The 24108-nt window shown below is 38.8% G+C and overlaps 1 protein-coding gene across 1 annotated transcript in view; it reads left to right on the top strand.

Moving 5' to 3' along the window:
* The window catches only part of MYO16 (myosin XVI), a 317122-nt gene that overhangs the window by 49763 nt on the left and 243251 nt on the right, over window positions 1-24108 (top strand). Inside the window, exon 4 of the mRNA XM_076361144.1 lies at window positions 3632-3775. Within this exon, the coding sequence (XP_076217259.1) occupies window positions 3632-3775 (144 nt within the window). The remainder of the gene's footprint in view (window positions 1-3631; window positions 3776-24108) is intronic.

Raw genomic sequence — 24108 nt, 5'->3', positions numbered from 1 at the left:
TGGTCCAGAGATTCACAGGTCCTCTGTGAAAAACACCATGATGTAACATTTTTCCTTTTGTTTTTGTGCATATTTTCTTGTACCAATTTCCTACACGTGGATATTTAACACATTATCTGCATTTATTTTATCATTATTTGCATAGCAATTTAGATTAAGTAACTGGAAGATAAAAGGAAAACAGTTTGTATACAATGACCAAAAGAGAAGCAAGATGTAAGGGCATGTGGAGGAAAGACTGACAGGCAGACAGGAAGAAAATACTGCAGAGGTAAAATTTTGGCTTTGCTGAAGGCAATGGCAAAACTCATCATAAATTCCTAAGTTTTATGATCCTTTACTTTGGTCTGTGATGCTTCAATTGCAGACATGCTTTCTATTCGATGTGGAACTTTTTTAAGAAGTTTGGATCCAACTTTGTTGCACAATGCTGCTAAAATAAATGTGTCTTCACAAATACAAGGGCATAACAGATCTAGTGAAAAGTCTGCTGGCAGTGTTTCATTTTAGAACAGTTGGATTAAGTTTCTCATAGTATGTACACAAAATAGAGTGATTTCTTGACAAAGAAAAGGATCCTATAATATTACTGGACTCCAGCACACCTGTGACCATGGTCTTGCAAGATGTAGCGTTTCCGTTATGTAATTAACCTGTGTTTTCCAACTTCCATGGCCATGCTGCTTACCAAGGGCTTTGGGAAATAGAGGCCTAGGTAAGGGGAGGGTGCAGTAATGAGTTGGAACAGAGAAAATTTAAGTTCTCTTTCCTCTCCTCCAACTATTTGCCTGCTGCAAAGGTGCTCAATCATTCTTTAAAAATGCAGCCCATACAAGATGTTAGCTTTGGGATTCCCAAAATTAAGGCATCCCAAATCTTACCCTGTGCTGAAAGCCCTAGGAGACAGTCTTTATCTTCAGTGTGGCTGATGTGACATCTGTCTCACTGGCATTTTAAAATAGAAGAAAGAAAAATCCATCTGTAGGGATTTTAGGTTGCTTTGTCTAGTTCAGCTGATGCAAACGTTTTAACTGAAGATAAAATCTGAACTGTGCCTTTTTAGGTTTCTTGATCTTCTGCATCATGCCCCAATTCACTGTCACAATCAGTATGTCTCCACAGGTACACGTGCTTCAAAAGGAGGGAAAGCTTCCTGCAGTAAGAAATTTGCAATAGAGAACTGTGTGTAACCTACTGCCTTAGTTTAGTCAGTTACTTATAAGTACTCGCAATTCATTTACAGGAAGATGCTGGTTCTATTGGAGATGGGGCAAACCTGATTTCAATAAAATTTGGATTTGACCCCTATTTGGGAGCAGTACACATAGAAGAGGAGAGTCATGATACAGGGAAACAGATAAGCCAAGTTTATTTTCCTGCAAGAACTCAAAATAGTAATTTGGCATGCATCTTTATTATATTTTTAAAGCCCACTCAGATCCGTTCTAAGTACTAGTTTTACCACTATAATTCTATGTAAGCTGCTTTCTCCAAAGGGGAGCCTAATCAGTGTTTATTCTTTCCAGTTGCAGGGTAAATGTGTTTATTCCAGAATGGATGGAAAATATATTTATCTTCACATTTTACTTAAAAACTGATTCATGATATAATTCCTTTTTCTTTTTCCATTTCTGTTAACTTCCAAAATATGATATATTTCTAAAAGAAATCAAATGTGACATTTCATAAAGATTCTGTTGCTATCTCTGTAGACAGTCTCCCAATATGGTTGAATCTCAGGGAAGCCATGGGAGCTTCAAAGGTATTCACTGAACTCTCGTTAGACTCCATGAGAGGAGAAGTACAAAAAAAGAGAGTGCTTGCCTGAGTTGTCCATTCAGTGGGAAGCACATAGTGTCATATCAATTCACGCAGGCAATCACCCAACCCGCCCTGGTAACAAAGTATACGAGTGCCAATTTGCTCCTGGAACTTTGACTGAGATCGCCCAATTGCTCCACAAAACCCATTAAACAAGAATCAAGAAGCAGCGGCAATTAAATTGCTGCTACAAATCTAGGCTGTTTTCAAACCGGTAACTAATCACAAAAGGCTGTATATCTATTATTAATACACAAAATAGCTCAGCGACATCTGTCATTTGTTTTGTATGGAAGCTCTCTAGAAATTTTTTTGCTTAACAATGCCTTGAAAATATGATTGGTATGAGATTATGTTGATTTGTATTATAAAATGTGTTATCTCTGATTTGTTAAAGCTTGAACATTGAACAGCTCAATGTAAGTTACACTACTGATACAATGAATGATACTGATGCAACAAAACAAAACTTCTGTCTGTTTCTAGAGCTGCCAGATAAGTTGCAAGCTAAAGGAAATACATCAGAACTTAATTTCTGTTCTATAATTTAATGCTCAGTATGTTTGGAAATCATTTAAAGTAGGACTGCTTTTTAGCCTGATAGAGTTTAATTTTCATCTTTTGAGTTATCTATATTTATTATTGCAGTAGTACATGCAGCTCCTACATTCAGTTGAATATCTCAGCTATGTCTTGACTTCACAGTGGAATCCAGTTAAGCACTTTTCCTTCTTCCCCTTTTCCTCCAGTGTGCTGGCTTCCATGCCAGATTAATACAGATCAGCAAACTGGATGCCATGTTGTGGCTCCACATGCGATACCGACATAACTACATAATTATTTAACCCTCACTTGCAAATTATCTGCAGATTTCACTATATTTGTACTCTCAGTGTATATGTGTGCTTTTTGGGACAGGGAAATATTATACAGCTTTAAATATTGGAAGAGGCATAGATACTAAGGATTGTATTCAAAGCATCTAAGTATCTAATACAGAAAATTAGTCTCCCTGTAACCTGTCTCCAGTGGCGAAAGAGGGAGGATCCTTCTCTCAAGAGTTACTGAGTTTGTATGTTAGGCCAGAGTTAGGATCTTAACTTAGGTGCCCTGATTGTCTTTTAAAGTATTATCCATAAGCGCATCCATAAAAAGTCACAGATGTGACAGAGGAGTAAGCTCAAAACAACGGCTAAGCCAGTTTCTTCTCCTCCATCATCAAAACAAAGCATAGAAACACACACGTGTGTGCGACCCCCCCCCCTCCCCACCCTCAACACACCCTTAGTGTTCAGAGTATTTATCTGTCAGAGAGACTTGAATAGAAATTAGTATAGTTAGTGGACTGGGAATAGGAGTGGGTATGGAAAGGCGTGTATTACTGCTATGAACCACTTAAGGGCAGAAGGCAGAAGTGCACATACATGTGGACGTATGTACTTGTGGGTGTACATATACTTAGATGCCACTACTCATGATGTGATCATCATGCACTGATGCCTGTGCACTGATTTGGAATTACGGTATCGAACAGAAAGAAAGCCTCATCTTTACTGTAGATTTCAGCAGATTTCATATAGTGCTTTTTCACAGGGAATAAGGGATTCTGTGAATCATGCACATGGAACTTGTAGTCTCCACAAAACTATTTCTCTAGATTCATCAGCTGTTGTCCCCTACAAATACAGCAGTTTAACTGCAGTGCGTCATCTGCTCAATTTAAATGTTAAATGGAGGAAAAATCTTACGTAATAAATTCAGTTGTACGCTGAGTAAAACACCATCCCTAATCTGCTCTTCTTTCTTCTAGTGTGCCCGCTATGATAATGCATTTGCTGCAGAAATTCTAATTGACAGAGGAGTAAATGTAAATCATCAAGATGAGGATTTTTGGACATCAATGCATATAGCCTGTGCCTGTGATAATCCTGATATTGTCCTGCTACTGCTGCTAGTAAGTAAAGCAATCCAATGCATTATGTGCTTGAAAAGGAAACAATGTAACTGGGGGAGTAGCCACAGTGCCTGTCGGGGGGGGTTGGAGTAGTGACAGTGCCTGTCGCCAGGGTTTGAGTAGCCGCAGTGCCTGTCACCAGGGTTGATCTCTGGAGAGTATTCTTAAATAATTGTTTAATCTTAAACAAGTCCTGAACCACATTCAGGAGACATAGCAATAGCAGCATGCTGGCTTGAACATCCCAAGGATATTCAAAATTCTCAAGAGCTGTTGTAACTAGCCTGAAGGAGAAAGGGAAGGTGAAGGAGCGGAGGAAGGTGTCCCCCCCTGCCTCCCCCATAGATTGGTTGCCCAAGGAGAAAAGGTAAAAGGTGTAATTATTTTTCAAAAGGTAAGTCATCCTGAGGTACGGCGATGACGGCAATGCCAAGCATAAATTACAAGAGTACAAATACAAAAATTAGTCTCACGACCAAAAATTTTATCACATCATAAACGAGTAGTGTTACACAGTGCAGCAAAATGGTATCCTTGACCCAGCTCTCAGAGGTGAGAAACAGCACAACAGGAAACATATACAGCAAGTAAGGTGTTACATAACACAACTCTGAGAGCAAGCACGACAACTTTGAGAGTAAATAAATCAACATTGTGACCAGCAACTGTTAAACGAATATGATGAATGCTTACAACAAATTTGCCGTAACACACTCTGGTCAAATCTGTCGTTATCTCAACCCTTCGTGCCCCACGTTGGGCGCCAAAAGGACTGTTGTGGTTTAACCCGTCGGGCAGCTAAACACCACACAGCCATTCACTTGCTCCTCCCCCCTCCAGTGGGATGGGGGAGAGAATCAGAAAAAAAACAATAAAATTCGTGGGTTGAGATAGAGACAGTTTAATAGGGCAGAAAAGGAAAGGAAAAGAATAATAATAATAATAATGATAAAAGAATATACAAAAAAAGTTATGCACAATGCAGTTGCTCACCACCCACCGACCAATGCCCAGCCAGTTCCCAAGCAGTGGTCACTGCCCCCCGGCTAACTCCCCCCAGTTTATATACTGATTGTGATGTCACATGGTATGGAATGTCCCTTGGGCCAGTTTGGGTCAGCTGTCCTGGCTGTGCCCCCTCCCAGCTTCTTGTGCACCTCCAGCCTTCTCAGTCGGTGGAGCATGGGAAGCTGAAAAGTCCTTGGCTAGTGTAAGCACTGCTTAGCAACAACTAAAACATCGGTGTGTTATCAACATTATTCTCGTACTAAATCCAAAGCACAGCACTGTACCAGCTACTAGGAAGAAAAATAACTCTATCCCAGCCAAAACCAGGTCACACCATAAGGTCTGAAACTGCTGTATGAATGCGATATATTACTACTAATGATATCAGTGAAAGCATATATTGTGTGTGTTTGTTTCTTGACACTGTTTTGGTGCTCAGGATTTTCAGAAGGCATTTTTAGGCCTTCAATGACAATAGAGTATAAACATCAATGTCAAGTATCTCCTATGTCTTCCCTGTGGCCAGGAGCTTATATCTCTGATAAGCACTCAGACCCAAATGGGATATTCGGATAGTATCTTTTCTCTTCTCCTTTTCATTTTCTGTTAAGGGTTGAGTTCGCAGACAGTCTTATAAAAAACTCCTTCTTAAAAGCAAGTATTCACTCAATTACATTCAGTATTCATAAAGAAGTGTTTGTGGACATGGTCAAAATGAGGCCAATTCAATATTTGTCTAAATAACTTTGACTTTTTGAAGCACAGTTTACCCAATATAGTAATAGATATGGCATTCAGCGTTTATAGAGAACAGCTTTGTTCACGTTGTGCTTCCACTCCTAGGACCACAGTCTCTAGTGTTACACCATGATATTAATGCAGCTCTTTCTCCCAGTTCATTTTTTGTGTTGCTCTTTAAAACAGTAGTGCAGAAACAGTTCACAGTCTGAATTACTTTTTTCTAATCCATTTGTATAATTTTAAAATTTATATGTTTTTGATACATTGTTGCAAGTAGATCAGCATTTTTTAGCACAGTTATAATGGTATTTCAATGTTACAGGTAAAATAAAGGGAAAAATATTTTTAAAGACTGTGTACTTGATAACAGCTTTCATGAAATCACTTCGGGAGATTGTCTAGTCCAATCCCCCTTGCTCAGAGCAGAGCCAGCTACAGCAGCTTGCCCAGGACCATATCTCCAAGGATGGAAAGTCCACAAACTCACTGGGCAACCTGCACAGAAGAAAAAGCTTTTTATTAGGTTTAAACAGAATTTCCTGTGTTTCAATTTGTGCCTATTGTCTTTTGTCCTTTCGCTGAGCACCACTGAGAAGAGTCTGGCTCCATCTTCTTTACTCCCCTTGTCAGGTATTTACACACATTGGTAAAACCTGTCTGAGCTTTCTCTTCTCAAGGCTGAAGAGTCTCAGCTCCCTCAATCTCTCCTTGTACAACAGATGGCTCCAGTCCCTTCATCATCTTTGTAGCCCCTTTGCAGGACTCACTCCAGTATGTCCATGTCTGTCTTTTACTGGGGAGCCTGCAACTGGTGCCTCACCAGTGGTGGGCTCTCACCAGTGCCTAGGCCTGCTGGTAATACAGTCCAAGAAATCTGTGGCCCTCTGCTGCGAGGGCACATAGTTGGCTCATGCTCAACTTGTTGTCCTCCAGGTCCTAGTCCCAGAAGTATTTTGTGTGGGAAGCTGTCTAGCTAGACAGTAGGAAATACTAAAGAAAAGACTATAGCCTAAATTTTGTCCTTGAAAATAGCTAACTGTCTAAGATCATCTTGTAGGGAAACATCTGTCTCTGCTTGAAGGTAATAGCTGGGAACACTGTTCTGGATCTGTATACCTACTCTAGGTCAGTGACGGGAAGCGGGGCTTTTAAGCAGTGTGACACTGATTAGAGCTCTCTTGGGCTTTTGAGGACTTGAGTCCAAATGTCTCCTCTTCTAGAGAAAAGTCAGATCAATGTCTGTTTTCTCCCAGAAGAGTATTTCACTAGACTGTTAGATAGCTTAATTGCTAATGCTACAGCATAATCAGCAGGTTAAGTAGCATCCACAGAGATTAATTTGATAGTTTACACCTTAGAGCTATTGTTTCAGGCTTTCTTCTTTACATGTGAGCTCTTTCTGAAATATACAGATATTCTCCCATCTAGTATATATGCTTCATTTTATAAAAAAAGGGTAAATAATATCCTATACTAAATTAGAAAATAAATGAAAAATAGAATTTTTTTTCTGTTCAGAATTAGTGATACCTTCCTTCCCTTCATCTCAGTTCTGAATTCCTAAGTTTCAACCTTTATTTGAAATCAGAACAGGTAACTCTTGAAGGCTTTCCTGTATGGACTCTAGTTGCATCACACCGAATTGGAAAGAATTTCTGGAGAGATTCTTCCTCAAAAACATTGTGTCCCTCATAAACATGTGTTGTGCTTTTGAATTGCTATGACAACTGTAATGAAATAAAGGTTTGTTTAGTTGTTGTTTTGTGGTTTTTTAATAACCTAAGACTCGTTGCATTTAGAATCTCATAAGTCAAAGCCATCATGTTGAGTTACACTTCGTGGAATATATGAGTGTGCTGTATTCAGTTAGAGTGGCACCACAAGCAAATAGTCTTCAGTAGTCTTCAGTAGTAGAAGGGACAATCTTCTGATTTTCTTCAGCATAGTGAGCTACAGTAGTATGATTTCGAGTTTGTGACTGTGCTAATTGTAATGCCATGCCATGTATCTGAAAGAAGTACAGTAGCTACTATCTAACCTTCTGTAAATGGCATGGGCTTCACCAAAACCTTTGTTTGGAACCTGGAATTACTTTTGCTCTGTCCTGTGGTTGCTTCTTCCAATCTGTAACTTTAGTTTTAACATTGATCTGTACCAGATCTTCTCTGGTAATCTCTTAGGATTCTGATGGCCTCTGAGGCTACACCTGTTCTAGAAAACCACAAAGAGGTGACCAGGAGTCTTCCCGTGTGCTGGACCGCAATCATCTGTACTAGCAAACTGTTAGAATGTCCTCTGGCATGACTTTGGCATGTGCCATCTAGATTCCTTCCAGACAATTCCCTGGCATGGTTTTGAAGCTGGAAAGTCCCAGGGAACAGTTTGTATCCAGCTGTCACATTGTAGAGGCTAAGAGTCTTTACTGGACTAAAAAAGGTCTCTTCCATGCCAGCTGGCTTCAATGCCTAGAGTTTTCCCAGGTCCATTTGATTTAATAATAGAGATACAGCCTTTGTCATGCTTGGAATGTCCATTTTCTCAGCTTTTCTATTGCAAGAATAATTAGGTCCAGTAAATGTACAATGCAACATGTATAAATCTGATTTTCTGTTCTTAGTGCTTAAAATAGTATTGCTTACCTAACCATAGTCATCAGATATGTTTGGTAGGAATATCCCATTCTAAACATTGTCACTACTCTTGGCAAATAAAGGATAAAATTTCCAGAAGGTGATATTTTCTCTCTTGTATTACCTTGATCTGTTCAATGTATATACTTCCGAAGCCTGTGTATCCTTTGGATTCTGTGTGTACTCCTAAACTGATAAACAAGTTAGAACTGAGAAGCTCATCTATAAAAACTCTTGTATTGTGGGAAACTCTTGTAATATAGGGAATTTTCAGAAATACTGAATGCTGTGCTGTTGTTGACATTAATAACAGCTGGGGTTGTACAGGGCACTTCTAAAATTTCCCCTGCCTGTTTTTGCAAGAAGCCAAATCCAATAAAAACTCATTAAGTATTTCTACCCAGGGTTATATTCAAAATTATTTTTCAGCCCCCATCATTTGAATGGTGTTTGACTTAGTCCCTGTTTATTACAAGCTGTCTTCTTCTGGAGGTTCTAAGTATCTTCTGATAACTTGGGATAAATAGGTCATCTGATATATTAAAGTTTCAGTAAGCAGGGGTACATCCAATACAGATTTTTGCAGGTAGTGTTTGAATTGTCTATATTATTTGCAATAACTTCTGATAAATTTGCCCACATTCTAGGTGGTCAGCACTTTTTGAGGTAGAATTTCCTTGACTACATGAATAATAACTTTATGCTCTCCCTTCTGGTGTGGGAATAATAGATAGAGTATTGTGGCAGAGAAAGGGAAATATTCTTAGGTAAGCAATAGTTTTTGAACCATGACATTAATGCTATCTTTAATAACATTTGACAAAGTGAAGATAGAAATTGAGGTTGGAGGGGAGTATTTTTCACAACCCTGAACTGTCTTTGTGTGAGCATTTGATATTAGGAATTACTTTGCCTTGAGGTTAGAGTGTTTCATGGGCCGTGTCTAATGTGTAGTATGAGCCTGGATAATGCTAATATGAGCTACAGGCGGCTTCTATTATGCCACAATTTTTAGTTGGAAGAGAAAATAACACTTTGTGTACCCTCATGAATTACTTTTAGATAAATATTTCTTCTGGATTGACTTTACAACATAGACAATGCCATATTATCTGTTTTAAAGATGTGAGCTAAAAGGTAACAGCATGGTCCTTTAATTGAGAGCTGTGCAAATTCTGATTCCTGGAAAACTGTCATAGAGGCCAGTGGAGGTTTCCTCAGTGAGGACTTCAGAATATTTCCTGAAGGGAAAATAGAAGAAAAGGAATATAGGGTATATGTAGATCCCGGAAGGTTATTAATGAAGACTTAATTAAGCACGTCCAGTTTCTGATTTTGTCCCACTTTTGGCGGTCTTCGTGTTTCTCTGGCTCAGATGAGATAGTGACTTGTCATTCATCAGCTTAGCTGTGGTAACTCACTGTTTCTGTCCTCTGGTAGATAGCAAAGACAAAAGTAAAGCTTGTTAGCTGAAATGTCTTTCACTGAGAGCTAGGAGGGGCTGTAGCTGTTTGTAATGTGATAATCTGCTATCATGTCCTGTTGGAAGACTCGGAATTGTAGGCACTGTTTTTGGAATAAATGCAGAATGAAATAATTGAAGCTATTTCTTTCCATCCCAACATTTTACCCAAGGTAGTATAGCTTTCCAGGGACATATTTATGTCTTCTCCATTTTGTAGCTGTCAGCAAGGGGGGGGACATTGGACAGTAAAGCCAGGAAATATATCCTATGTCTGCTAAATAGTCAGCCAATGAAGAACTTGCCCCCAAGGCAGCTGCTAGACCATGAGGAAATGTAGAGATCAAAGGTAATCTGTAGAGGTCTGATTGCCATACATGCAAATCAGGTGGTAAAGGTCAGATTCATCAATCGTTGCCTGACCGTATCAGTGTTGGGGTTTTTCCCCTTGGGATAGCGGACTGTTTCTGTGGATGTTGTATGAAGGAAGCTCCTGTAGCAGGTTGAGGAGAGTGCTGAAGTGCCTTTCATTTAAGAACAAAGATGCATAACCTTGTATATGTTTGTGCCCATATGAAATCTCTGACAGTATGAAAAGCAAGCAGATTTATTAGAAGTATCAGCTCTGTCTTGCCTCACTGCCTTTTGAAGGCTCAGGACCAGACATGCTGACAGGAATTCTGTCAGGTTGGGGTGTGTTCCTGTTCTATCATCTCTGGACACATTGCAACATTGTGTTTTGCATTAATTTCCTGTACTAGTTTTTATATTGAATTGAAACGCTAGATAAGATGTGTAACTTAATATCCAAAGTGCTTTGTCCTATTGAAAATGCTACCTGAGTTACAGTCTGTCCAAGCACCGGTACTTGGATACTGCTCATGCTTTGATAGCTGGAGGGAAGTATTTAGTTGACTCTGTATCACTTTAAATGGCTGTAGCTTTAAACTGGTACCCATCGCTTGCAGTCTGATTGTTCCTCCACAATACACACTTTCTAGCTTCAAATACTTATAATTGATACGTAACAGTGGTTAACCTTCACTTTACTTGTGTACTATTCAAACTACCATCTGATATAGTAACAATACTGTTGCTGTTTAGTAAATTAACCTTAGCTGCTCAGGCAGTAGGGTATATACATAAAAATATCACTTTGTAGAACCTTGCTTTTTCTTTTTCTCTTCATTTTTCTTCAGTCTGGCAGTATTATTTATTATCATTAATTCTCTGTTCTAAGAATCAGTACCGGATCATTAAAAAGGCAAAGGAGGTCAAGCTGTTCAGCTGCCCCACCTCCTCCCCTCTGTTCCTCCACCCCAAAGCATTTGAAAATTAAATGAAAAAAATATAACTGGTCAAATACTGATTCATGTCTCTGCAATTCCGTGATATATTGAGTTGGATCCTGACCCACTGTTTTCTCTCCATTTTTGAAACATGGTGTTTAGGTACTTATTAAAAGGTTCACTGTCATATTGAGCTCCTATGTTTAGTTCCTTTTCTTAAGATAACTATGTGTTATGAACTACAGGTTTCTTTATGACTTGCTGTTGCACCTTAATTTCAGAGCATGTCACAGATAATTCATCATTGAGCTGTACTGTTGGAGTCACACATAACAGGTTGATAGTTACGAGTTTTCTTTTTTTAATGTATCTTTGGTTTTGGTTTTGGGGTTGGTTCTTTTCCCTCCTCCCCGCTCCCAGATAGTCATGGAATCTTTTGATGTTGACTGACTTAAGGTTGAGAGCAGCAGAGAAAAAGAAAGCAGGCGAGAATGTGTTTTTTATGGTGTAATTCACTTTATTTTACCATCATCAGGAGGCACCTTTTGGTGGGCAACATGAATGTAATGTTTCCACCACCTGTAAAATGGTGATCTTGCTAAATGAAACTAGGAAGGTGGAGATAGTATTCTAGTGTTTGTGCAGCACTTTGTACAGTGGAGATTTATTCTTTCATTGACCTGAAGGCATTACTGTAATAAACATGGCAGTTAATTAACTAGAATGGCAGAGAGCAGTACTACATCCTCAGGAATTTTTACATGTAGATAAAGGAAAACTGGGGAGTAGAAATACACTCTTACTATATGCTTTTTACTAACCTTACTAGGAAAAGCACATGTAACTACTGTCTGCCAGCCACTTAAATATGTTTCTTCATGTGCTTTTTGGAACCTAGAATTGAGGCACAAAATGCAATTCTGGCATAGAAGGCTAAAAGTACAGCTGTTTAAAAAAATTGAGGCTCAATATTTTTTTCTTTCTCTCCTCTTTTTAAGAACTTAGGAGAATCTGTGCTCAGCTGTCTGCAAAAGGGAATTATACTCAAATCATTCATTAGATTTGCAGTCACCAACAGTAGATGAGCAGTGTTAGTTAGACAGGGTATTTGAACAGTATAACACTGTCCAGTGTATGTGGGCATTTAAAAATGTTACTTAATGGTTGTGACGTCATCCAAATTTCCTGATCCTCTGCAAAATTCTTTATGCCATGAGAATAAACCATACGACATAACACTAATGGAATATTAAAAATCAAATGGGACGAATATAGAGAAGCACACAGAACGTGACAGATCTCTAGGTAGTGAATTGGAGTCTCAGTTGAAAGACTACATCTGCACTCTTTGTAAACAAGGAGAAGGGGATCAGACTCAGTCGTGTGATGTAATGGACACTTCTGAACTAATTCCTGAACCTGACAGTATAACAGGTAATCAAACATCATCTTTATATTTCCAAAATGCTAACAGCAAATATAAATATCTGCAGCTGTCTCACTAAGTCTTTTGTGAGCCAGCCACTCATATTCTACTCTGTGGAGTTCATCCATTCCTTTATTTAGCAGCAGCTTCTCAAGCAATCCATGGGTGAGCCGTCTTCTCCATATGCTTTCTGGCTTTCTGGCTTCAGGATCCTGTATTAGAGACATGGGCAAGTAGGCACCTTAAGGGTGGCTCTCAACCTTCCAGCTCCAGCTTCCCAGTCTGTAGCTGTAAACTTCTCTAATTTTTTTTTTGATAAGGTACAGTTCATAAATGTATTAATTTGACAGCCTAACTGTTGTATTTATTTGTGCCTAACTACCAGGCACAAGCCAGCTTCTGGTAGATGTTCCTGGATATATCCAGTTTTCCTGTTTCCCTCTTGCTACTTGTCAATCTCATAGTGCCCATCCTCCTCACTATGTCCAGGTAGGACACAGCAGTGGAAGCTGGACTATGTTCAAGGGACAGGTATATTTAACTAAACAGCTTTTAATCAGGTGTCCTTTTTCAAAACAACATATCATTAGTCATCTTGTTTCTGAGAGATTCTTGTCTAAATGGACAAATCAAGCACAACGTGGAAAGGGAAGTTGCAGAAAAGTGTAAAGTATTTTTTAAAAAAATACTTGGTAACAGTAAGGATGCACAGAGAACTTGGATCTCTTGATCTGAGTCCAGTGCATCATCCACAAGACCTGTGTAGTGAACTCATAACTGAATGCCCTTGTGTATTTCTGTGGTGGGTTGACCTTGGCTGGATGCCAGGTGCTCACCAAGCCGCTCTATCACTCCCTTCCTCAGCAGGACAGTGCAGGGGAGAAAATAAGATGGAAAAAAATTTGTGGATCAAGATAAATGCGGTTTAATAAAGCAAAAGCAAAGGCCGTGTGCGGAACCGAAGGAAAACAAAAGATTTATTCTCTACTTCCCATCAGCAAACGATGTCCAGCCACTTCCTGGGAAGTACGGCTTCAGTACGCGTAGCGGTTGCTCCAGAAAAGAAATATCGTAATGACGAATGCCCCCCCCTCCTCCTTTCTCTTAGCTTTTATTGCTGAGCAGATGTCATATGGTATGTAATATTCTTTTGGTCAGTTTGGGTGAGCTGTCCTGGCTATGTCCCCTCCCAAGATCTTGCCCACCCCCAGGCTAGTGGTGAGGGGGGAATGTTGGAGAGACAGCCTTGATGCTGTGCGAGCACTGCTCAGCAGTAGCCAAAACAGTGGTCTGTATGCAACACCTTTCTAGCTGCCAATACAAAGCACAGCGCTATAAAGGCTGCTATGGGGAAAATTAACTCCATCCTAGCTAGACCCAATACAATTTCACACCACAAGCTCTATTGGATAGCACCTACTCTCAGGCAGGCTGACTATCCTAAGAGAAGTACAGTTGTGGTTAAATTTGGAAGCAAGGTAAAAATCTAACAGAGGGAGGTGATAGTCCCACTCTACACTGCACTGGTGTGGCCCCACCTCAAGTACTGTGTGTGGTGTTGGGTGCCTCAATATAAGAAGGACATCAAGCTATTAGAATGTGTCAAGAGGAGGGCAGCCAAGATGGTGAAACGCCTCAAGGGCCAGACTTATGAGGAGTGGCTGAGGTCACTTGGTTAGTTCAGCTTGGAGAAGAGAAGGCTGAGGTGTGACCTCATCGCAGTCTACAACTTCCTCAAGGGGGGCAGCGGAGGGGGAGGTGCTGATCTTCTCTCTCTGGTGACCAGCGATAGGACACGAGGAAATGGAATTGATGCTGCATCAGGGGAAGTTTAAATTGGAGATTAGGAAAAGGTTCTTCACTGAGAGGGTGGTGAGTCACTGGAAAAGGCTTCCCAGGGAAGTGGTCATGGCACCAAGCCTGTCAGAGTTCAAGGAGCATCTGGACGACACTCTTAGTTATATGGTTTCGTTTTAGGTAGTCCTGCGAGGAGCAGGGAGTTGGACTCAATGATCCTTATGGGTCCCTTCCAATTTGAGATATTCTATGATTCTAATACCAGATACTTTCAGTAAGACTGAAATATGATTTAGCCTTCAAAGAGAAAACCTTAATATATTATTACTTAATATTTTCTCAGTTCAGGGAACAATTTTTACAGAAATTATAGCATCACTGTATAGACCTCTCACTATTTCATATAGAGAGATTTGGAAAAAAAAAAGTTTCGTATAGAATTTGTTTTTGCATAACATTAAAAAGCCATCTCTCAGTGTTTCTGTGATTTTGGAGTTAGTTTTAGAAGTGTTGGACTCAATTAATTTATTTGAATTCATGAGTGTCAACTTTGTTGGACTGAAATTGAAAACAATATTTTATTCATGCTGTATTTTTAGGTAGGTTGATTGGATGTAATTTTAGAGCCTATCAAGTAACTTCAGGGCCAACTTCTCACTGAGACCTAGACTACACTTGCAAGAATTTTTAGTAGAAGACAGTGAAAAAGTATCAAGAAATACTGCATAAACTTTTTAGCCAAAATGTTCATGCTGGTAAAATTTGAAAAATGTAATCAAGCCCTGTGCTGGGGCTCCAGCATGGATTTTTTTTTTTTTTTTGTAAGCCACATTGCTTTCTCTTATCTTTATCAACTGTGTCTGTTCCTGCTCTGTCTTTTTGTAGCCTGGCCTATTGCTCAAAGTGTAGATCTGTGACATACTCCTTCAAGTCCTTGTGTTCTTTAGGATGTCTGTGTTATCTGGAAACTTCTGTCTTCCTTTGTCCTCGTTTTCTTGGGCTCTCAAATTGTTGCCAGAGATACTGAGAAGGATTTTGGTGCAAAGATGGTGTTCCCAGGAGGTGCTGTGTCTTCTAGGCCACCACAACAAAAACAACTATCAGAGTATGTGGCATGTGGAGCTTACTAGGGAGGAGGTGGGATGAAAGGTGGATTTCACAGTCTCCATCTCATTACAAGGAGCCAAGATACTAGAAAAGTAGTATTTAAGGCCCTGCAAGGGTAGATAGTGGTTTCTGCTTCCTCAGCTTGTGCTTGAGGTATCCCATGCCTTACAAGCCATGTGTTGGAGAATCTGGTGAAGTTCTGTATGGAGGCAGTTTTTATCACACTACAAACTGGGTGCTAAGCAAAAATCTCATTTATGTGGGAGCAGTACAGCTGTGTCTGTATTCTTGTGGCCTCCAAAGGTATGTGAGGCTGTCTTGGAAGGGCAGAGATTCTCTATACTTGCCTGTGTTTGTCCTCATCTTAGTGTGATAAGAAATAATTTAAATTTGTAAGTTGTAAATTGTTGATTTTATTTCTAAATCTTCTCACTCATTAGAGTACTGAAGAGCTATTTGGATTTTCAGTGCAAATCAAGCAATCAGTAGAAATAAGCTATTACGGAAATTTAGCTTTCTCTGTATTGAAACTTAATGATTCTACAAAAAGGTCATTACATGCTGCATAAAGGAAAGAATATAGAAGAAACTGCAGAGAATATGCCATTAAACACAATATGATTGTGCAAGTTCAAACTCGGCCGTCTGAACAATTCCACTCTCTTACAAAACACAGAGTAAAGTAAGTGCTATGTAATATTTCATAGCTCTCATCCAAAAGCCCAGCACCTTAAGCGTAGTGCTGGGCTATTGGTGATGGCAGGACATCATCCTCTGATTTTTTTTCTGAGTATGCTTGAATGTCATCTATCCGAGTGCCATCAACTGTCCTGATGCTGTTCAGCTCGTGAAGCCTGAAAGGATTCTATTTTTGTATGGGGCTTTCGGAAACATTTATTTAAAAGCCTTCCACCAGCACTGCCGCATTTTGGCTGACAGGATAAAACCTGAGTGTACTCAATTAGCCAAATTTGACTCCAGTACTAGTATTAGTTGAATGTTTTAAATTTGACTACTACTGCACTTACGGAATTTATTCGTTATTTCATCCTTTCCTGGTTTAGTCCCAACTTTTTTGATAGACTGTTTCATATTTTCTCTATGCCTACTTTTGATTTTAATGTAAAATCCCTTTTCCAAAATCAGATATAGTTTTACTGGAAAAAATTACAGGAACTGATTTACTGGTAGGAGTAGAAAGGAAGTCTTATGGGGCTGTAACTCTCTTTTCCCCTTCCCCATACACTCGGTATGGCATGTATCTGAAGTCATGTAATCAGAGAGCAGTTGCATAGTTATTTTGCCCTTGTTCTTTGCAGCTGCATCAGGCTGTTTTAGCAAGCAGAGATGAGTGATCAAAATGTCATTAGCGTTAGAATTTAATGAAAGATCCTTATCTTTCATAGTTGCAGAAACAATTGAAGCAGAATAAACAATTGCTTCCTCAAAAAAAGTAATTCTGCCCTCCCACTCAGTCTTGCTCGGTATGACTACCTCCTTTGAGTCAATATGAAAGGAAGCAGTAAAGGGGAGAGAATGAAGAGCAGTTAGAGGTCAGGAGGGGACAGTGGATAACAGTTTAAAGTATAAAGGAACACGTGGCCTAAAAGAAAAATTATTCTTTTCTCTTTCTGGAAGCAGTTATCAATATCTGGTAGTTGTAAGAAACTTTAAATAGAAGCCTTTTATATGAAAGCTGTGGGCATCTATTTGAACATTTTCTTCACTTGCAGTTTGCAGAGGCTGGTGGATGTGCGATGTGTGTAGGAGGGACCTTCCAGAGCTTGTGTACTACTGGCTTACAGCCTTTCATCGTTGCTGACTGAGCTAAGATAGAACTAATCTAGGTGAAGGCTCTTAATGAACTAATCTAGATGAAAGCTATTAACGAGTTGCTGAACACCAGATGGCAACACTCGGGGGAAACTGTAGAAATCTTAGTCTTTCTCCTTTAAGACTGGGAAAAAGGGATGAAGTTAGCTAGTGATGTAGCACTACAGGTGGTCTCAGGAGAGATAAAAACAGGAGCCTAACTGGATAGAGCAGCTTTGGAAAGCATTTTGTCTTTGAGTGCTATCATGAGAGTAATGAGATAGCCTAGTAAAGATGAGGATAATATGAAGAGGGAAGAAAAAGCATCGGAAATTTCCATTGACAGAAGAAATAAGCAGTGAAATAGAATCTGCAGTTCACAGTACAAAGAATGCTAAATCATGGGATGAATCGAAGTCTTTTTACACAGGAGGTAGTCACAGAAAGTAAAACCTGTCTTCAGGCATAAGACAGTGATTTTGTCTGAAGAGTCTGTAAATGCTTATTGGATGGCTAGAAATCACCAAGAACTCTGTGGACAACAGTGGGAGAATTGAGTCTTTCTGGCCAAGACCTCACAAAGGAAAGTACTGCTTGCTAGCAGAAATGTCATGAACTGTAGGAACTGGCTAACACTAACACTACTCAGTACTAATTTCAGATGATATAGAATATAGCATATTTACAAGAAGATGACAGAACTTAAAAGATTTATCTTATTAAGGAGGGGGAAAGAGAATGTGAACAATAATCAAGAGATTTAGTTGCCAGTAAAAATTAGTAAGTTAAAATTAGAGGTTGTTAGCCTGGACTATGGGTTGGGGGCCTGACTATTCTTTAATACATTTCATGGATGGGAATAAGGAACCAGTCTAAGAGGAGACATGGTTTTAAACAACAATGGCAAAAAACTACACACACACACATCCCCACCACCTCTAGGTGCTGGGAGAACGTACCTGAATTTCGATTTTGGAAAACATTTTGTGGTTGAGGGGGAGACTTATAACATACACCAGTGCTAGTAACCAGCAGATCTGTGTAATTTGCAGTCCTTAACATCAGAGCATTTCCAGAAAATAAAAATTCCTGGAGGTAAAAGAGAGTTAGGCCTGTTGGGAAAAATAACACCCCTATTTTTGGCTGGAGCAGGTCAGGACAAATATGCCAAGAGGTGGACTACATGCACAAAGATGGGGAATTTAGGATCAGCTTCACTGTAATTCTCTTGATTCCCAGAGAAAGAGGATGAAGGAATGACAAGATAATGAAAATCAACAGCTGGCTTTTGATCTTCAGTAAACATAGTTTTGTGCTATGAAGAAGATGGTCTGGGAATGTTCCACCACTGAGGGATATTTGTAGAAGGTGAGATTTATTCTTTATGCCAGGTGGCTTCTGCGTCGCTCTTATGGAGTAGCTAGGGAATATGAGGAAAACTGTTAGCTAAATTAGAGAAGTGAGAAGCTGCCTGGTAGTCAAGAACTCGGTAACAACAAGACAACAGCCTAGCTTTTAAGAGAGAAACTATGGGTCTGGGAGTTACTGGGGTTACTTTAGGATTGGTCCTACAATGCTATTTTATTTAGTGTTTTCAGTGATAACCTTGGGAGGAAAAATAGGAGTATGATAAAGAAATATGCTGATGACAAAGCTGCAATGCCTTGTCAATTTGGGTGAGGATTAGAATGTCGTGCAGAAAGAATAGGGTATCTTTGAAAACTTCAGTAATAAAACTGGGTTGAAATTTCAGTGTACAAAGTACAGGGTCATGTTCTGAGTTATGAGTAACAGGCATTTCTGTGATACGCTCGGGAATGATCAGTTGGAAATAAGGAAAAAGACCTCAGACCTTTAGTCAATTGTAAGATGATTATATGCTACAAATATGTAACTGCCAATAGGGAAAAGAGGTTCTTGGATTTGTCAGAATGAAGATGTTTCCAGTAGAAAGGAAAAAGTGTTGTTGCCACTGTACAAGGAATGACAGCCTGCAGTTAACTATATACAGCCATGTTCGAGAATGGTAAATTGTACCAAGGAAAACTGCAAAGATAAACAGGGGAATTGAAAGCCTATCTTATAAGAAGGGGCTAAAAATAATATGTTCAACTTAAAAACAAATAATCAAAACAAAGAGGTTATAAAAATTTCTGTAAATATATCAGGATAGAGGAGGAGGTAAAAAGAGCTATTGAAGCCTGAAGTTACTACTGGCATGAAAACAAATGATTGTAAAATGTCCAGGAATAAACTTAAGACAGAAATGAAACTAACTTTTCTGAATATTAGGAGACATAGGTTGGAAAACAGCATTCCATGCAGGAGCAACAGGGAACAAAAAAGAACCCCTAATTGGCTTTAAAATTGATCTTAAAGTTGTGAATGAGATTATATGTTACGTGTTTACCTGCATTATCAAAGTAACGCCTCAGGAGATCCATTCTAGTATCACATTCCCACATGACATCTGTTCAGGGGGCTGTGTAGATATAATTATCCTGGTTGTGTGCTTAAAATAATAAAGTAACATACGGAGGATATTAAAAACTATACTTTGGTGAACAGCAGCAAATAAAGTTATGTGGCGGATATTTGATGCCCGTCAGATCATAGCTAAATTTCTATGGCCTGAAAACAGGCAGGAGAAAAGTTCATGGAAAAAGATAATTCAGAAAGAGAAGTTAGACACATTAACTACCAGGAAAACATTAGTGTTTTTCAAGTACTTGAAATAATTTTGTTTTTTTAATATACTGTTTTCAGATATTTGAAAAGAAAATGCATAACGGGCAAGAAGTATGAAATCAAGGCAAAAAAATAATAAAGGGCTTTTTTTCTCAAGAAAAGAAACCCCAAGGCCACAAAAGATCAGATGTATAGTCACTGGTAGTAAGCTGAGAATGGTATTTAGAGCTGTAATTAATTGTGTGCCTCAGCAGTATTTGTAAGAGAAACTGCAGACTGGTTCATAAACCTGAATATTATCTCAATAAGGGGTATGAAAAGGCCGACGTGAGAAATATGCCAGTGAAGGAGCTTGATTAATCAGGAAAATAATTAAACGAATTACAATGAAAGTGCTATAAGACAATCTTTTGGTGACAGTTGCTTGAAAATATTTAACATTTTCTCATTCTTACTGGTTTCCAGGTTTTGCCAGGAGATATACAAATATAAGAAATATTTGGAAATGACAAAATCTGAATTTTTGTGGTCTAGTGCAGTGGTCTTCAAAGTGGGTGCACACCCCAGGGGGTGCGCAAGATGATTCATTGGGGGTATTAGAACTTCTATTTATTTTTTATCTAAAAAAATAAGAAAGAAATTAAGCTTTCCTAATATTTAATATATTGATGCTGGCACCCTCACTCCATCCATAGGTCAGAGGGTCCTGTGTCATGAATGGTGGGTGAGGTATCCTGGGGGAAGAGTGGGTGCTCCGCAATGCAGAGGTGTTGGCAGTAGTGCTCTCACTCGTTTATCCACTTGCAGCGTATTGTGATGTATTGCAGTTTGTGTATGCCTGGTTACGTGGATTTACAGATTATATTATCTAGTTTTAACTAAACTAACCCTCACAAAATGGCAAGTGGCTTAAAAGGATTCCTGCAAAGAAACAGCAGATTGAAGATAATAAGGCTAATAATGACAGCACAAATGAACAGGAAAACGGAAGAGCAAACGCTTCTCCTAGTCCTAGTATAAGCTCTTCATTACGAGGTAAAAACATTGCCGATCTAATCAGCAATGTTTAAAGTCATGCGATACTCAATACAGTATTTTACAGAATTTCACTAAACTTGATAAATCTTCAGAAGCCTCTTTTGAGGCTTCTTAATAGCGAAAGACAAAAAGCCACATACCATTGGGGACACACTTGTTCTTCCTGCCGCAGTAAAAATGGCTGAAGTAATACATGGAAAACAATATGGCAACAAACTCTAAAATGTACTCCTTTGTCAGCAAATACAGTTGGAAAATGTGTAGAAAACATCGCTGAAGATTTGAAGAAACAAGTATTAGAACGAATTACACAGTGTGGGAGGTTTGCTATGCAGTTGGCTGAAAGTACAGGTGTTTCTACCGTGTCCCTATCTCAGCTTATGGTATTTGCTAGATTCTATTTCAGTAATGAAATACGCAAAGAACTACTTGCTTGTCAGCCACTAAAAGAAGGATGTGCCAAAGGACATATAATGTCAACAGTAAATGACTTCAATAAAAACAATGTTTCATGGAAAAACTGTGCAAGTGTAACCATTGATGGAGCAGCTGCTCTGACTGGAGTAAGAAAGGATTCTGGGGTAAGGTTACACAGCTGGCACCACACCTGAAATTCACTCACTGCATCATTCATAGGCAAGCTATTGCAGCCAGAAAGTTGGACCCAGAACCGCACAGAGTGCTACAGGATGTCATCAATTTGGTTAATTTTATAAAAACAAGACCTTTAAATAGTAGAATCTTTACAATACTTTGTAATGAGATGGGGAGTGACCGTGAAATTCTTTTGTAGTGCGCAGAGGTTCGCTGGTTATCTCGTGGCAAAGCACTTAAAAGAGTTGTTGAACTTAGAGATGTGTTCCGCATTTTTCTTTTACAAAAAGGCAAATGTTCCAAATTTGCTGACCTTTTTTCTGTGGTGAAAAGTCACTGTCAGCAGTATGCTACCTAGCAGATTCTTTTGGAAAAAATAAGCACACTTAATCTGTCCTTGCAAAGTAGAGGTGATGGTTTAACAATGAGTAGGAAAAGTAAGTGCTTTTCAAAAGAAATTCACGCTATGGAGAGAGCATTTGCAAAAGAGATGTTTGGAAATGTTTCTATCATTATATGATTTTGTTGCTGAAAATGATGCATCACCTATAAAACCTCTCATATCTGTACACTGAAAAAACTTGGAAACAGAATTTCCTAACCTGTTTAAAGATGTTCCAAACAAAGAGTTTCAGTGGGTTTTGAACCTATTCATTAAAAATAAAAATGCAGCACCTTCTCATTAGTTTGCAAGAGCATTGACATCAGGGAAGATGGAAATTTCCTAGCCAAATTTCAATAAAAACGTTTGTTTAGTTGGTACATGGGGTTGAAAAATTAGTATCATGATTTAGTAAGTGCCAACAACAATGCACATCTTCCATTTGGATCTATATATCATTGTGAGCTATCTTTTCCAGCTATGACAGACATTAAAACCAAGTATTGGAGTACACTGAACTTAGAACCAGACCTTTGAATCACTGTATCATAAAGTGTTAAACCAAAAATTTAAAAAATAATGAAGCATATTCAATCACATTGTTCTAATTAAAAATATTAGTATTAATAATAATAGAGCAAAAAGGGTTTTGTGCCATAAATAAAATAAAAATTATTTAAAAATATTCTTTATTTTGTCTTTATCACATCCTTTTTTATTTTCTATTTTTGTGTATGTTTTCTAATGTACATAATATATTAGTACAGTGGTACATGTATATAATCTATAAACAAATATATGTATAACAGGGGTGTGTGCTCAAAAATTTTTTACCGATGGGGCGCACGATAAGAACAGTTTGGAGGTCACTGGTCTAGTGGTTAGAACAGTAGCCTGGGATGTGAAAGACCTAGAATAGTATTGTGTAATTTATGTCTGTACTAACTGGGGCACTACTATCAACCTAGCATAAAGGTCAGCCAGCTGTAAATCTACTAGAAAATGTATATTGCTGTCTCTCTTGAAGTCTAGGAAAGGGAAGTCAACAAAGAAAGAGATGGGTTTGGCAGCTTAGTGGGTTGAACAGCTTGTCTGCAATGGTTTTCAGTGTGCCACTGGTGTTAGATCTAATGGAGCAGGACATACGTGTGTACTGTATTTCCTTTTACAGGGACATTTACCTGCCCAGATCTATGTCACACACACACCCCCACCCAGTAGTAAGGAAAGGTTGCATTTGCCTTGTAGGCACTCCTGAAAACTATGAAATGTTCAACACAGTTGAGACTCCTTCAGTTCCTTCTTTCTCCTGTCTTCCGTAATTAATCACGTTATTCACAACAACCATAATAAGCCAGAAACATACATCTTGTCTTTTGACATCTCTCGCCATCACCCTTTCCTTGAGGCTAAGAAAAATTACTATCTCACAGAAAATGACTGAACCTCGCAGCATCTCCAAATTTCTAGTAAAGCAGAACTATGACAAGGATGGTAGATGTGATTCCCAGACTTTACAGGAAACTTGTCAGCTGCTGTCTTCTGGAAAAAAAAATAAAAAAAAAAAAAAAGAGAAAGGGTTATTCTTTCAGTTAAGTTGATACCATGTTATTTATTTGGATAGAGCTGTCCTGCAATGCTCAAAAAACGCCCCAAACCAACACCCTCCCCCCTCAATCTTCTATGGCTTTTTGTGTGTTTTCATTTGGGAAACATTGGAATGAAATATCACTGTGGCATAGTTTGTAATGCATAATTTAGAAGGGCTTGGGAGCATGAACCTATGAAAAAAGAACCATCAAATGAATCTTCATGAGTTCTTGAATTTCTGAGTGAGCTAGTAAGGGGAAAATGCAGCACTGATACAATTTATCAAAAATTCAAGGGCAACTTGTCTTGGTATGCCACCATAAAGACTGATGGGTAAAGTCATTGAAAAGAAAACTGCTGCAGGAAAAACTGGCTTACATATTGAAAGCAGATGGTTTAGGTAAATTATAACAGTGCAGGGTTAGTGGAGGTAATAAATGAGGTGACATGAGGGTCAATAAAAGGCTCATGTTTGCACATGTTTTTGAAGACTTTTCAATTAGAATAGGAAAGGTGGAGAAAAACATTGACTTCCCAAATCTAGAATAATTGGTGTAGACTATGTGTGAAAAAGTAGGTAACTCAGTTCAGTGCAGAACAGTGTAAGATAATGAGACTAGGATGCATAATGAAGTGTAGGAGTTAAAGATGTGAACTGAAAAATGGTGGGAAGTTGGATGTAGTTTATTTTTTTTATGTTTTTGATAATGAGCTTGAGCAAGATGTGGTTGCTGTCTGCAAGGATGAAAGGCTAAAAGGACGTTGGAAA

This window comes from Aptenodytes patagonicus, chromosome 1 (genome assembly GCF_965638725.1).
Source record: "Aptenodytes patagonicus chromosome 1, bAptPat1.pri.cur, whole genome shotgun sequence".
Taxonomy (NCBI): Eukaryota; Metazoa; Chordata; class Aves; order Sphenisciformes; family Spheniscidae; genus Aptenodytes; species Aptenodytes patagonicus.
This window is presented reverse-complemented; position numbering and strand designations above follow the sequence as displayed.